We start from the raw sequence: 16,104 nt of genomic DNA, 5'->3' as shown, positions 1-16,104 counted from the left end.
ATTGACAATAATTCACACACTCCCGCAGTCAGAGGTCCTGTCAGCTACATCGCAAGCAGCACACCTCGAAAGAATGTAGCTCTGTAACACAAGCATTGGTTCAGTGTGGATTCCAGTAACAAATGTACGTACTGTATATCCCCAAAACAGAAAACTGAAATCAATTAGCCTGTAATTTAGAACATGACTGGAGCAAAAGCCAGAGAGAGGACACAGTATTCCTACGGTACCAGGGCTAGAATTCACTGGTATAACATGTGCAAAACACATGTCTTTTAACAGCTTAGAGACACACAAACAAGCAGCTTAGAATGTGCTGAGCATATTTGATCTGGGGAAATCACAATAACAGCACTTCTTGCATGCACGGGCTCACAGAGATGAGAGACTTTCTGATAAGGGATAGATAGTAACAGTGCAAATTTTCCCAGAAGCCAATTAACCTACCAGTATGTCTTTGGACCCCACACAAAGAATAGTGAAGAATAGTACTGTTTTCTTCCACTAGATGGGAGTAGAGCATTAGGGATGTTCACAGGATAATTAAAGATTTTAGTCCATCAAAGGTTTGGTATATGGAACTACAATGAGAATCAAAAGAAACACCATTTCCACCTTCAAATTCACTACGTTCTGATCAGAAAAATTTGTAGTAGGTGCAAAAGAGATAATATGGCTCAATTCTTAATGCTGATAACCATTTGTTATTACTACATTGCCCGTTCGCTGGTCTCTAAGCCCTAGATGTTGTGTCACCCCAGATCATCCCACGAATGTCCAGTTAGTCCAGTTAGTCTCTAGCCTGGCAAGTGCACCCACACCATAAGATCCACATTCTCACTTCTCAGGCAAGTCACTGTTACGCGAGCATGAGGAGCTGGGTGTTCCTGCTGGACAGTTGTCATACCAGGATGAGCCCACAGGAGGAGGAGTAGGTGAAGGCCAGGCCTTTATCAATGTAGGGCAGTGCAGTCAGGTTACTCTTAGGGGGTTGGAGAGCTATCAATCACTATGAGTGAAACCGTGCCAAAACAGGAACTGACGAACACTCAATGACACCTGGTGGCATTCCATTATTCTGCATGTGTGCCCATCAGCGTGGGCAACATAAAACTGTGGTTCACTGCTAAAAGGGACTTGGCTTCACTGTTTGCAAGCCAACCTAAAGCCTCTGCAACATGCTGCTGGCAAAAAGCTGTTGTCCTCTTGGTAGGTGGGCCATATGGGTCCTTTCTTTGTTTTTCAATTCTTGAATTTCACCACTATTTGACATTTAGCTGGATAAATCAACTCATCACCTCCGCCCAGTCAGCTCTCTCTCTCATGAGGTGATTTAGTGCTTATGCAAGTAAAGTGCAACGTCATGGGCACTCGAGAGTAATCACAGAGTCAGGAATGCTCCATTACTCCAAATGATGCCTAAAACAGCTAATCAATATACAAAATCTGTATACTGGATTTTCTAAAAACAAACATAGTGTAATAAGGTTTCTATGAATGCTGAGAATACAGTATTTCACTTGATGTAAATGTATGAACCCAAACTGTTTTGGCACTGTAGTTTCCTTGTGATTTATTAAATCGCCCCTTTTAATGATGTTTACAATGTGCAAGTATTTCAATGGGTGAGTCCTAGAAGTGAACTCTGGTTTAAAGCATGTGTGCTGTTTGTATTTTTTTAGTTTATCTATTAGGGCAGGATGACACTACTTCAGTCCTAGAAAGATGATGTACAGGTTCTCTTTCCTTCCAAGCTCTTAATAACTTCAACTAGCTCATTATTGGCTTAATCTGATCACTTTGACCAACAACTCCCAGTACATAAGGTGCTGCTGTTTTAATGAGACCTCGAAAACCTAAAAACTCATGATCTCTCCAAGACTGAGTTGGATTTAGACTCACCTAGCTATAAAACTCAGCAGCTACGTCATCTAAAAAAATAATTAATAGAATAACACTGGAACATTCATCTGAAGCTTGTATTTAGAGAAATTCATTTGTTTTACAATTCTATTCTATTCAGCATTGAGTGAATTTGAAGTTGAGCCAATAGGAGTCCAGTAGCCTTCTTTTGTAAAAACGTATACTTTTCACTTCATTTTCAATCAATGTTGATATCAATGAAAATACTTGAGGAGGCTTTGTAGCAGTGTGACACTCAATAATGAGGTGCCTGCCAGCCAATGAAATGAAGGCATAAAAAGTAATGGTTGACATACTTGTGGTAAATGTTAAAAAATAAAAAAGTTAGAAAAATTAAAAACAGAACTGACACTGTAGCTCCCAGCATTTTTTTAATTTTAAAAACACAACATTTGTTCTCAATAATAATAATAATAATAATAATAATAATAATAATAATAATTTATTAGTGATTTTCTGTAAGGCAAAAGCACTGTGCAATAGCTAAAACTGGATCAAGTTAAATATTTTAATGTTTGTGAAACTAAGAGTAAGATTACAATTGTAAATGCAGATAAGACAGAAATCAACCCATTTACTGTAGTACACTGAGCTCATGTGACTATGAAAACCTCATTAACAACACCAAACTCCTTACAATATATAACATTTTCATATACTTATACTATACATTAGTATTTCTAACTCAATTACCTTGTTTCCTTGATTGATGCTAATATTTAAATAATGTCAAGTGCATATATTTTTAAATGATTACTATGCTTAGTAAATAGATTGATATATTTTAGTACATTTTCTCCTCAAATGCTAATTTCAAATGTCTTATTTACAGTATATACTGTAGTTACCTCATATATACTGTTTGTCTATAAATACAGACATACAGTATATAAGACAGTAAAAACGAATCAAGGTGAATGACTATGAGTATGACATGCGACATGCGAATGTGGTGTTTGCGCACTAGTTCTCTTGATTTTATTAGACTGCAGCAATGTCACAGCTCAGCAAAGAAGAGAGGCTTTACACTCGAGGAATTCTGCTTACAGAAGCCTAGCAGCATGAAGTCATTAGATGATTCAAGGTTCATCGACTACCTTCAAGACTCTAGCAATACTATTAACTGACATGATGTGTGATTGACCCCGTCTCACTTAGGATCACCAGACTCAGAGGGACAACTCAAGTTAATGTATTGTATATCAGAATAAACACATCTGTCTCTGTGAAGTTCCTCAGTCAGGTAGATTTGAGCTTTAAAAGCAACTCAGGGACAAAAGCATTGAAGGGCACAGATCAAGAGAAGGGAATAAAAAACTTTCAAGGACACCTTGACCACAATGAAGTCAATCATTAAGAATTTGAAGGTATATCGTACCACCCAGAAACTGCATTGATTAGCATGTCCCTCCAAACTGAGCAGCCAGGCGAGGGGGAATCTGGATAGGGTTGCCACAGGGACCGACGAGACTAAATGGGATCCTTGTGGTGTAAATGAAATGAGTTATGTCTAACACAAACGTAAAACAACACCAGTCAATACCACCCCTGCTATGAAGCATGGTGGTGGCAGCATTATGTTATAAGACTGCTTCTTATCAGCAGAGATTTTGAAGATTGTCAAGTTCGAAGGAAAAATGGATGGAGCAAAGTGCAGGCAAATCGTAGAGAAAAATCTGCTTCAGCAACCAACAAGTCTAAAACTGGGACAGAATGTGCCTTTCGTCAAGGCAATGAACCACAGCACAGAGTCAAATGTACAGAACTGACACTTATGTAGTTGTATGATTTAACAAAAAGAATGAGCTTTTCTGAGTAGCCTTGACCTGAATCATGACTAGAATCTGATAAGTCTGTGGCAAGACATGAAGACATGAAAAGTGTTGTCCATCAACAATTCCAAACCCTATTGACAAATTGGAGCAGGTTTTCAAAGAAGAAGGGGCAACTATTGCTCAATCCTGATTTATAAAGTTTGAAGAAACCTATCTGAAAAGACTTAAAAATTTAATGGCTACCAGTGGTGTGAAATATTGACTTGGGATGGAGAGCACTTACAGTGCCCAGAAAGTTTGTAAACACCCTAGGTTGGTCCATATTCTTGAACATTTTAGACCTACAACTAATTAGGTCTTCACAAAAGTCTTAATAAAAGATTAAGCTAACCTGATTAAAGGTTTAATATAAACAATGAAGATCTATTTGGATAATTTAATCAAAATATGATCCACAATTTAAATATCCTTCTGTGAACAGGTATGTCCAACCTTTGATTTAGTGACTGGTGGTAGTTCCTTGAGCAGTATTGACTTCAACTTTATGTTTCCATAGATAGTTGAACTATTTATCAGTCTCTTACAACAACTTGACCCTTTCTTCTTTACACAGCTGCTTCAAGTTGGTGATATTTAAGGGTTTACCTTCATGAACAGCTTCGTTTAGGTTATGTTATAACCTTTCAATAGGGTTTCGGGGTTTATGCCTGGACTTGGCCAATCCAATATGTGAAAATTCTTCTTCTTCAGCTGTAGTGGTAGATTTGCCTGCCTGTTTAGGATCCTTATCTTGCTGCATGACCCACTTTTATCTCAGCTTCAGCTGATGAATGAATGGAGTGTCATTCTCCTTCACAATTTGCTGATACAATGCAGAATTCATGGTTCCATCAATGATGGCAAGCTGGCCAGGTCCTGAGGCAGCAAAGCAAACTCAATCATCACACTTCCACAGCTATGCCCGATGACTGGGACGAGGGTCTCCTGTTGGAAGGTGGCCTTTAGTTTTATGAAGCTGGTCTTTCGTTTTTCGACATGCAAAATATTTCAATTTATATTACAATTTAAATGTTCAACTTTTGTCTCGTCTGTCCAGAGAATGTTCTTCCAGTAATCTTGAGGATCGTCCTGGTGCTCTTAGGCCAAAATAAGATGGGCACTGTTTTTAGAGAGTAGTGTTTTTTTCCTAGCTATCATCCCATTAAAGTATTTCCTGTTCAGTCTTTTCCTGATGGTTAAGGCATGAACTCTGGGCCAAGCCACAGCACGAGAGGTCAGCTGATCCACAGATTTCACACTGGGATTCTTCCCGGATGGTTTTCTGGGTTGCTCAAGGGAGATCTTGGCAGGATGACGGGTCCTGGGAAGAGTCACTGTGGTCTTGAATATTTTATGGGCTGTCAGACGACGGATAGATCCCCAAATGTTTAGAATTGGTTTAATTTCCCTCTCCAGCCAGGTGAGCATCAACCGATCTCTTTTGATTGTGAAGTGTTTCCACTAACCCGTACAATGATATTTTAGGGACTTCTGCAAGGCACTGTACTGTACATAGTTTTGTTGAACATTTTGAAAAACTGCCCCATAAAAGTTAATAAGATTTCAAATCCAAAATACACAGTGAAGTTGGTAAAAGGACCTTCGGCTGGAAATATTGTAAGCTATCATCAGTGAAAAGGTTGTTCAAAAATCCATAGAAAAACAGGAACAGTCTGGACACATTAGCTTCCTTTTTGCTTTAATAACGTGTGCTGTGCCGCAGTGGCCTTGCCATACATACAGAGGTAAGTAATATACAAAACAGTTCCGAAGACCAGCTCCATCTCAGAAATAAGAGCAATTTTACACCGAAACATTTGCTACTTGTGCTTCCATGGCAGGACAGCAATGTAAATGGAGAATGTCAACAGACATTGTAGACATTTTCTTCAGGAAAGACACAAGTATTTAGGGAGGTTAGGGAGCATACAGTTCCTATACGAAGGTCCACCAATGGACTGCTACATGGAAATAAGAGTGATACACGTCAGACACTAGATAAACCATAGACATGGATAGACGAAGCTAGAAAATTAATCGTCTATTGTGCTTTCTCAGTAATGTTGTCTTTGGAACAGATGTTACATTTTCACGAAGTTATCAACAAAGTTTCTTCAAACCGAACAAGCTGATAAAGATGGAGAGAAAGCCCAGTGCACATGGAAAAATGAAAAGACTACCAAACCCTGAAAAACAAGAAACCTGTATTATTTCATGTCGAAAAAAGAGACATTTAGCAGAAAGAAATGCTGAGCCTAACTTGTTAAAATATTTATGAAAATTGGGGGAATTCATTTTTATGATATTTTAAGATAGTTATTTCCTCCAAGTAGGTATTAATTAAAGCTTTTTTTAAGAAACTAAACTTTAAATCACACACAAAATCACTCATTTAATTGTAGAAACCAAGGCAGTGCTGCAGCAAGCTTGCTGGTGATAGATAGAAGAAAAGAAGTACATTTGCACAGTGATTGCATTTTTACTTCTGTGACTTACACCAGCAAGGTCCATAATTCACTCTTTCGTTCCCACCGATTCAGACCTTTAAACCTACAATTTTGAAAATCAGGGCTGTTTCCAGATATTTTCCTTTACATTTTCTTGATCGATAGATACTGTCCTTCAATTCAAAGAGGTTTTCTTTTATGTTGCACAGTTCTGTTGTGTCTAATTCTTATAAACTGACCAACAATGACTTGGTGTCTTTCACCTCTGTCTAGGTCCACTCTGAGATTCGACATCCCAACACAATTAATCCTAGTTATGAATTATTTTGTTCCATTTTCTTGCCTGACAAAACTGTATCACTGGATACTGCACTAATCTAACATTGACATACTGTAGAAACCTCTGGACTGTACTTTCATGAAGGACATGAGAGGCACAAGTTAAAAGCGTAACTGTCTTTGAATGAATTCAGGTCATAGTAGAATACAGCTGGGAGAAAAGAAGCCAGAGGTATCTGTATGCAGTGCAGCTCTACTGTTCCTATTAGAATTGCTCTACTCACTACAGCACCTGGAACAGAATTTATCTAGCATATGGGTAAACCTCTGACAGCTAGACCACATCCTCCCTGGTGGCAGTGAGGTGTCTGAAGGTAACAATACAAAGGAAAGAAAAACTGTACATACGCAATAAAAACTCTTTACATACAAAAATTCTCCCGGGTCAGTGCATAAATGTATTGTTCATCCTAAAATCACAATTGTTTTTCTTTTCGTCTGCTGGTTCCTATTTTCTGTTATCATGCAGCCGTTATATACAAATGTATTTTGTACTGTACTGGCAACATGGAAAGCTGAATAACACTGAAGTTAATCAATAAGCTTGCACTCTGTTCCCTTAACTGGGGGCAGAGCAGAATGCCCCATCTAGCTTTTTATTTAGGGGTAATTCAGGCACGAAAGGGTGAAGAGGGAAGCTGACGCCACGTTTCCTCACAAAAGATTCTGAACATGGCACATGTCGTTAATCTACAGGCTCATTTTCATTTGTTTCCATTACGTTGCTTCAATTTATTTGTTTTAGTCAACAGATGGTTTCAGTCTGACGTGCAGATAAAACACTGCAGTTCTACACTCCAGTCTAGGAGAGACGTTTGGGTCAAAAGCATCAAAGTGTAATTATTTTATTATGTGGTGAAAACATGACTGCTCCAATGCTAATGCATGGGTCATTAGAAAGAAGTGGTGTTTTTTTTAAGTTTTAAGGCGGGCGCTAGGTGCAAGTTTATTTTTAAACATCTGGACTAGGGTATACTGCATAGACTGTGGAAATTCCATATTACATAAAGAGGAGATGTGCATCTCTCTCTGTGAGGCTGTATTTGTGTAGTAGTTTCAAACACATTAATCACTTAGGTTTAAATGTACTGTATGTACTGTCCCTTCATCCTCCAAGTCCATGGAACATTCAGTAATCAATATCATTGAAGTTTTCTGAGAATCCAGAATAAGGAACTGTTGTTTCTTCCAATTCTGGGAAAAGAAATAAGATAATGAATCAACACAAATGTCATGTTTTAGCATTTACATGGATTCAAACGAACATATTAAAGTAATGGTTTCTTTCTTACCGGTTTACATTTATTGTAACAGAGATCATAACACATCATTAGTTTAAGGTATAAAAGGCTATATATTACCCTCAAAAACAGCTGGAGTCCAAAATATATTTGAAGTGACAAAGTAATTTTTCCAAATTCAGACACTTCTGGTTAATTGTTTTAAAAACTATAGGTTTCTTTGACACTGAATGACTAGTAAAAGAGTTGTTCTATTACATCAAAGAATTACATTTTCTCAACTTCCAAGTTAAGCAGGATCAAAGGCTTGTGTTTTCCAAAATATGGCACCCCCTACACAGAAGACATCCTGACACACAGCCTGGCTTGAAATGTTTTAATATTTTGGCATTTCTGTGTACTGCTGACCTTGTTTTAGCAGCTCAAATGCCGATGAGGATGGTGCTGAACCAGCACCCACTATCTTTGTGCTAATACCCGGGTGGAGGTACACTATTAATAAACTGGGAGCGGTCAGCTGCATGGTGTCTAGTGTCCTACTCCCACATATTTACATGTTAACATCTTAACTTTAGCTGTTTCGTTTTCTCTCTTGCCTAAAATGTCTGTATTTAAAATGCTAAACATCAACGGGATCGTATATTTTTTACTAAAATCTCGCTGAAACAAATTGTGTTTTGTGCACTAATTCTGGGACAGATTAGGATTTTTGGTTTTCTGCGTTGTGTTTCTTTTCTTCTCCTTTCAGCATGGAATAAACCTTTAGTTGTTCCTTTGGAGCCTATGCATGCCGACACAGCTACCTACTTGAACTAAAATTATCTATATGTAACACATAAGGTCAAAAGCTGCACATACCCTTCATTTCGGGTTCCCTTTCTTGTGTAAAGATAATTCAATATTTAATTTATGTGGTGGTGGCAAAAAAAAAATATGCCCCTAGTCACAAGCAAATGCAAAGTTTTGCGGAAGGGGATGTACATTTCCAGGGGTATTGAATTGGATAGGACAGCACATAAAAACGTGAGATTGTACTGTTGGGAAACTTCTAGAACTAAAACACTATAATGAAGTTCTCAGAGTACACAATAGCTGTATTAAAGCAAGCAAACCTCTTCATTAAAAGGGAGCAATGGTGAAGCTCATTAGATTAAGTAAAGTAGTCCACCCTAATTTTATGTTTGCCATTTTGTATTGCTTTCCCGCATTAACTATTTGAGTAGTTTGGTCTAACCAAAAATAAGACAGAGAAGTGTCGCAATTTGACGAGTGATCTTTACTGGGGTGACTCACTTGGCTGAGGAGAGCAAGAGCCCGTTGGTAAGGATGAGGATGAAGACGAGGTGGAGCAACAAATGTGAAAACTAAAGAAGTGGGTCAACAAGAAACTGGATATTTACATGTGGAAGGGGAGAAAATTGGGGTCTGACATGACATTGATTTGAACCCCATAGGATGTCACTGATGTGGAACTGCATTAATAGATCATTAATAAAAGAATTAATAAATCTCGGTAGCAAAATAAATTAGGTGACGGTAACACAAAATTTAGCAAATTCTGAATTAAGCACAAAATCCTGATTTTTTTAAAAGTACTGTATGGTCGCCTTTTGTTGCAAACCTCTGTTACCATGGGCGAGAGCAAGAGTGTGTGCAAAGTGCGATGTGAAGCCCTTCCTGCTCACTAGTCACTGTAATGTAATGTAATGTGATGTACGAGCAAATAGGTAAAGGATGTGCAGCAGATAACCTAATAGGGCCTTTTCATTTCAACAGAAGATTGGGTGCCTGGTTATGAATTGCAGAATACGGCACTGTGCGTATCTGGAAATCTCGACTATTTTGTGAAGCAAATTGGACATTTTACACATTACATTGTACATTTTACTTTCTTTGTGGTTTGAAATGCACTCATTAATGATGATTCTTTCTAACCCTGAGTTAAAAATTAGTGTTGCAGTTCCCCCTTTACGCTGCCTGAAAATACACATTTTTTAAACTAAAACCTACTTTTAATAGAATGTAGTAAAATTGTAAATCACTGATCTTAGCAATCATGGTTTTTGCTCTCATAAATCCATTGATAAAGCTAATATGGGCAGTACACAGCTAATATTAAACATTGTTTAATATACAGTATTAGAATCTGGAACATGAATTTCCTGATCTAGTTGTATCTTAAAAGATACAGCTAGAGCTGTCATATATAAAGCTCTTTTAGTAGATTTATTAGTATCTGAGACGGAAGGACAAAAAAATATTATACTTCATGATGTTCTAATACTTAAAGACAATCACCTTTGCATGATCCTTTTTGAAAACCAATGTCATCGATAGCAATATCGCTTCTTATTGATATTCCCCGGATTGCTTCAAAAACAATCTATAAAAAGAGTATGTAACATAAAAAGTTACTTCCTAAAATTTCTCTGAGAAATTCTACATAAATACTATCAGGCACGACACTTTTTCTTAATATATAGCTAGTAATAATTGTTAATATATAGCTAGATATTTCCCCACATGCTGACTAGAGGCATTACCCTAATAAGAAAAAATGCTTAAAGTGTACTAAACAAGTCTCTGTAAACAGTGTAGTTAGAAACGTGAAGAAATTGTTGCTTTGCTTAAGCATTACAAATCTAAAACATTTCCAAAGTTTAAATACAGAAAATGCTGAATTGACAGTATATACATATTTATGTAATACACTGTAAAACAAAGATACATTAAACTGCTGTATATATTTCAACTTGAAAGTACAGGTACATCGATAAGAGCACACGGAAACCAAACGCTCCAACATCCTTGGAAAACTTTCCACTCACCTGGTGATTGTGATCACACTCGTACTCCACCATTCCCTTCATCCAAGAGATGCTCTGCTCGCCTCTCCTCCTCCAGAGGAGCGTCTCTCCTCTCTCCCCAGCCTTCTTCAAGTACACACTCAGCAGGCCGGTGCCTGACCCATACATGTGGTAATAAAACACCAGGCACTGCCGATTAAGAAAGCCGCGCAGCTCCTTTGACAAGAGACGGGCGTGGTGCCCAGGAACCATGTGGGAAGCTTCAATGTACATGTAGTATCCTGGAAAGAGGGTCACATGTCTGCGTTAAGTGAGTGTCTGTTTTTAGAGGTCTGTTTTGAGAAATAAAGGAAATTATTTCATATTACAGTATGGTTAAACTAGTTCTAAAGCTACAGCAGGACAAAACAGAGAGGTGACTGTCTTAGTTCAATACCGGTTTGTTGGTCTGTTTAAGAAAGAAACTTTACTGGGGCAATGTGTATCCAACAATTATATAAATACAGCAGATTATCCTGACCTTTTTTAACCTTTTGTAACTGAAATAACAATACTGTAGACGATTCCGCAAATGAGAATAACGTGAAGCAGCTGACTCACCTACCCCTGAGGTGTGATCTCCTTTAGGTCCAGTGTAGGATGTAGGCGTCTGTCCTCTCATTCGAAACCAGTTTCCTCTGTCGTTACTGTCCTGCGTGTATCCACAGTCATCCACCTCGAAATTACATTGTCCAGGAGCCATAGGGAACAACTCTGCAAGACGTTTACCCATTAATGTTCCAGAATGAGTCTTCACAATTCCTTCTGATGCTTCTGCCCCTTCAGTGAAGAGCTGTGACCCTTTTTTGTTTTTGAACTTTCATTTGGATTAAACATTCCTCATTTCTGTTTCATGTAGGGTATTGGAATAATATGTCTTCTTTGTTATAATATTAAACTGCCATGGGTGGTTGCTTGATTTATTGTTTTACTACAATGATTAGATAATCTTCTGTGTGAAAGGGGGTTGGGTTCAGACAAGATGGATACTCTTGACTGACCTACATTCCCCAGAATGCCACAGGGAATGTATTTCAGACACAGTCTGTCTGAACCTACCGATCTCCTGCGCTCTAGTTTAATCAAGCGAGCACACAGGAGAAATATTGATTTATTTTAACATAAAAGATGCTGAGTTGCATGCTGTAACCATGCTCTTTGTACCTGGAAAATGTAAAGACAATTCTACCCTTACCCTTACTATTAAAATAATATTCATTGACTTGTTTCCTGAAAAGAATTCCTTGATGAGTTTTCCTTTCTGAAGGTAGAAACACATAGAAATGCATTTTAGCCATGTCAGGGGAACACAAAAAAAGAGATCCTGGAAAACATGAATCACAATTTGTGGTGGCGATGACCCATAACAAATAAATATTGGAAGTATAAAGGATATTGGGAGTATAAAAGCACTACATTTACTTTAAGAAACAGGTACAGAGTGGTTTTATTTTAAAAAATGCCTTACTCAGCAGTGCTTCAGCAAAACCATATGTCTTGAAGGAAACAAGCCTGTTGTGTTAGTAATGAGGAAGGCAGAAGCACTGTTACCAGATGTCTCTGACAATACAGAATGAGTAAGACAAGCATAAGCAGCTACCCTATTCCCTTAGCCTCAGACAATATATTTAAAAAACTCCTCTCTGAATTAATTATAGTAAATAAACTAGACTACAGAGCTGTCTGATTCAGAATTAAATTCAACATTTGCTGTTTTTTTCAAACAAAACGACTGTGCATTACAAATGTGACGTTTAGTTCTTTCATAACCCTAAAGAATGGTTGATGAAAAATAAATGTATTTTTGAGAATATCTTAGAATTCCTTAAAGCAATACAGTGTGTTTGTGTTCAACTTTACCTCGCAGTAACAAAACAGATTTAAAACAGACTATCTGCAGATTGTTTGTAGTGCTGATACACACTCTTAGTCAGGGTCTTATTATTTTACAGGGTGTTAAATTATTAGCCTAAAGGTTTATGGCACAACAGTGAGAATTGCTATATCAATGTACAACAAGATTTATCAAATAAACATAATCGTACTTATTCTTGTATCTGTGCTGTCAGTTAGGCTATTCTTTATGTTGATATAAAAAAATCTGTTTTTTACAGCATAAGGAAACAATAAGGAAATGTCTGAGATTTTATCTGTTTATCTTCCTGTTTTAAAGGAAACAGTAATGTATGAAAACCTGGATAATTACTCTTAGATTCTATAAACAGAACACTCCATCTCAGATCTTAGAACTCAGTGATGTGCTGTGAGAGGCACCAACTATCAGTCCTATGCTTTAATAAATCATTATAATATTGATCATACCTGCTGAAACTCTGCAGTCTCCAAGACTCACAGTGACGTCATCAAGTGCCAGCAATCCACAGTCCCAGAAATTCTTACATATGCTGACAAAAACCACCTGAAAAAGAGGCCAGCCGCTTAATATAATTCTGTGATAAGATGCCACAATCTGCAATACAGCATAAAAATGTGCCTTGAAAAGCACCTACTGTATCTGTTCATTCATTGGTTACTAATGACAAAACCTTTTGTCTTCCTTATACATGCACCCATTCTGTGAAAACTATTATTTGTTGTTTTGCAGAAACCAAAATATGAACCACATGCTTAGGATCTGGGCCTGGGCTGTACATCTTTTGAAAACTTCAAAGTTTGTACTGTATGTGAATTGCACCACATTTCTATCACCCAGAGACCGAACATGGTCAAGAGAAGAATATGGCACTCTTGATATCAGAATGAATACAAAGTGAAAGGGATGAATAAATGATAGGTTATAGGAAAGGGTACTTTTCAGGTCTATTACAAATCATTTGGCTTCTGGTAGAAAGTGAACTCCTGAGAATTGTCATCAGAGGAGCTCCTTCTCAACTCCCAGTTCTTCAGTGACACTAAAAGTAAAAACCTTTTGAATTTGACACATTCCTTTACTGCCGGGGTAAACGTTTTCCCTCAGGAGGAGAAAGTTTCTCATACACTAAACATTGAATGTTTTTACACTTCATTGTGCTCCGGTTCCTGTTTGTTAAAGAAAGCACTCAGCTAGAAAGATGTCTGGATTCTTATTCTCAAAGGTGGAAAGAGCCGCGTCTGACTGAGCGCACAAACAGGTCTCAGGCAACTGCGAGGTGGGGAGCATCGCAACAAAAGGAAAAAAGGAAGTCAAAAAGAAAAAGAAAGACACAAAGGAAACCAACGCTCAGGGCAGCAGAGTGGTAGCTGAAAACGAACAAAGAGCGCGCTGAATATAATTAAGTAAACGCAAAAACCGTGGGGGGGAACTCACGTAAGGAAACTACCAAGTAGCAATCGCACAATAGCTCAGCTGAAGCCTGAGTGAAGGAAGAGGGTAGTATTTAAAGAAAAATGGAACTAATACATAATAGATTAATTAGCCGCCCACTGGGAACGTCTGCCCGTGCGTGTTCTAACAGCGCCGGGAGGTTTTTTGAAAAAAAATGTTTTTCAATTTTTATTTATGCTTAACAAAAGAACAAATATTACAATACAAACAAAAGTACATATAACAATTCCAAACAAAAATATCGTCAGGGGTACATACTACTACATCAATTCAAGTTATGAAAAAAGATTAAATAAATTAAGTAAAAATAATGTCCGCACCGCTTTCATATTTTTGCATTTCGAAATAGTCTGCAAATACCCCTTTACTTCCATTTTAAAATGCTCAAACACAGGGTACCTCCCAGACCACTTCATTTTATGTATGTGATAACGTGCCAATATAATAATTAAATTTATTACAAAAGAAATTTTTATATTGTTTTCACTGGGTCTGAAACTTAACATAATATCTTTTTCAACAAAACAAATATCAATATTCGTCTCTTCTTTTATATAATTCTGCAACTTAGTCCAGAACATTTTTACCCTGGGACATAAATAAAACAAATGCTGAATAGTTTCAGGGCTATTGTCACAAAAAACACATTTGTCATCTATATTAATTTTAAATCGTTGGGTAACAAGAGTTTTAACTGGGTAAATTCGATGAATTATTTTGTATGAAACCTCCTTAATTTTATTGGTTATACAATATTTATTGGGCATCATCCAAATTTTTCTCCAATCAATGCGCTTTCCAAATGCGGAATTCCAATATATTGTAGTCCCAAGTAAATTGTCATTTTTTAACAGGGATTTCAAAAATTGGTTATTACATCCACAACTCACAATATCCTTTCCTTGTAGTTTAATATGAGCTGTAAATTCTCCCAATGTTTCTAAAGGACTACTATTACAACTCCTTAAAAGAGTTAATATTTCCCCAGGAATCGCATTAATTATCAGCCTTGATTAATTGTTTAATCCAAATTATATCATTCTTGACCCAGTTTTAAAAAAATAAGGTTTTATTTCTAATTTTTATATATTTGTTGTTCCAGATAGTAAATGTATGTGGGGAAAAGTTATGTTTATACATAAGTGACCACGTCAGAAGTACTTGTTTATGAAAACTGGCAAGTTTCAAGGGTATTTTTCCAATGTCAAAGTTACATTTTAGTAAAAACTCTAGACCCCCTACTTCTTGAAATATCATATTGGGGATTATATGCCATACACTTTGCTTATTTTTTAAATAGTTTTGTATCCATTTATTCTTAAAAATAGCATTAGATGTCCTAAAGAGCGCCGGGAGGTGTGCTGTCCCGCTTGTGTATGCGGTGTATCCAATCACCGGCGCTTGCTCAGGCATGACAGTACCATCATCATTTAAAAACATAAATTGAGTAACTGAAAACATCAGAAAGAAATCTTGACCTTCTTTGCAGGAGGTGAACGATAATTGTTTTTAATTAAAAATGGTGATAATGGTGAGTTAAAAGGTGACAGAGCATTTTACCAGAGTTTTTACCTTAGTTGGCATCGGCTTTTGGAAGGTGACCTCAACCTCAGTCCAGACACTTCTCGAACCTTCAGACACTGTCCAGACTTTCTCCTGGGCGATATTGTTCTCGTCATAGATGTACACAGCCAGGACATTGTCTACTTTCATGAAGCCATGCAATGCATAGAAAAACCTCAGACAGTACTTCAGGTTTCCTGGCAGGAAGGGTCCGTACAGCCGCCCCACGTAGCCGGGTCGTGATGTATACCTGGTGTTGGCCATTAAGAACGAACCTGCAAAACACTGGGAACCTTAGTGTCTTCCTGAATAATATAGGCTTGAAAAGATTCAGATGGCTTTTGATCTTCTTTTCTTTCACACAACCAGTTCATTTAATATTCTCATTTAGGAAGACAATGAGTAGACAGTGAGAATAAAGGTGACTGTATGTTTGGTGTCGCCAAATTTCAAACACGTGAAAAAACCCGCATGCCCTGACTGGCTGTATTGGCCATGATGAATGATGAATGGCCAATACAGGCAGTCAGTGGGTGTAGTCTTGTGCGATCCATATCGTTTGGGGGAAGAGGATTATTATACTGAAAGATTAAGGCATTGTGGCAA

General features: G+C 37.4%; 1 protein-coding gene across 1 annotated transcript in view; it reads right to left on the bottom strand.

The window, feature by feature from the left end:
* Positions 1-5,419: 5,419 nt before the first annotated feature.
* mamdc2a (MAM domain containing 2a) overlaps positions 5,420-16,104 on the bottom strand; it is a 28,147-nt gene continuing 17,462 nt past the window's right edge. Inside the window, exons 9-14 of the mRNA XM_088630087.1 lie at positions 15,508-15,773; positions 12,933-13,029; positions 11,172-11,324; positions 10,593-10,852; positions 10,063-10,147; positions 5,420-7,717 (exon numbers count right to left, since the gene is read on the bottom strand). Of these exons, the coding sequence (XP_088486213.1) occupies positions 7,653-7,717; positions 10,063-10,147; positions 10,593-10,852; positions 11,172-11,324; positions 12,933-13,029; positions 15,508-15,773 (926 nt within the window). The 3' untranslated portion in view covers positions 5,420-7,652. The remainder of the gene's footprint in view (positions 7,718-10,062; positions 10,148-10,592; positions 10,853-11,171; positions 11,325-12,932; positions 13,030-15,507; positions 15,774-16,104) is intronic.

The sequence above is a fragment of the Lepisosteus platostomus genome, chromosome 4 (assembly GCF_059453375.1).
Source record: "Lepisosteus platostomus isolate fLepPlt1 chromosome 4, fLepPlt1.hap1, whole genome shotgun sequence".
Classification (NCBI taxonomy): Eukaryota; Metazoa; Chordata; class Actinopteri; order Semionotiformes; family Lepisosteidae; genus Lepisosteus; species Lepisosteus platostomus.
This window is presented reverse-complemented; position numbering and strand designations above follow the sequence as displayed.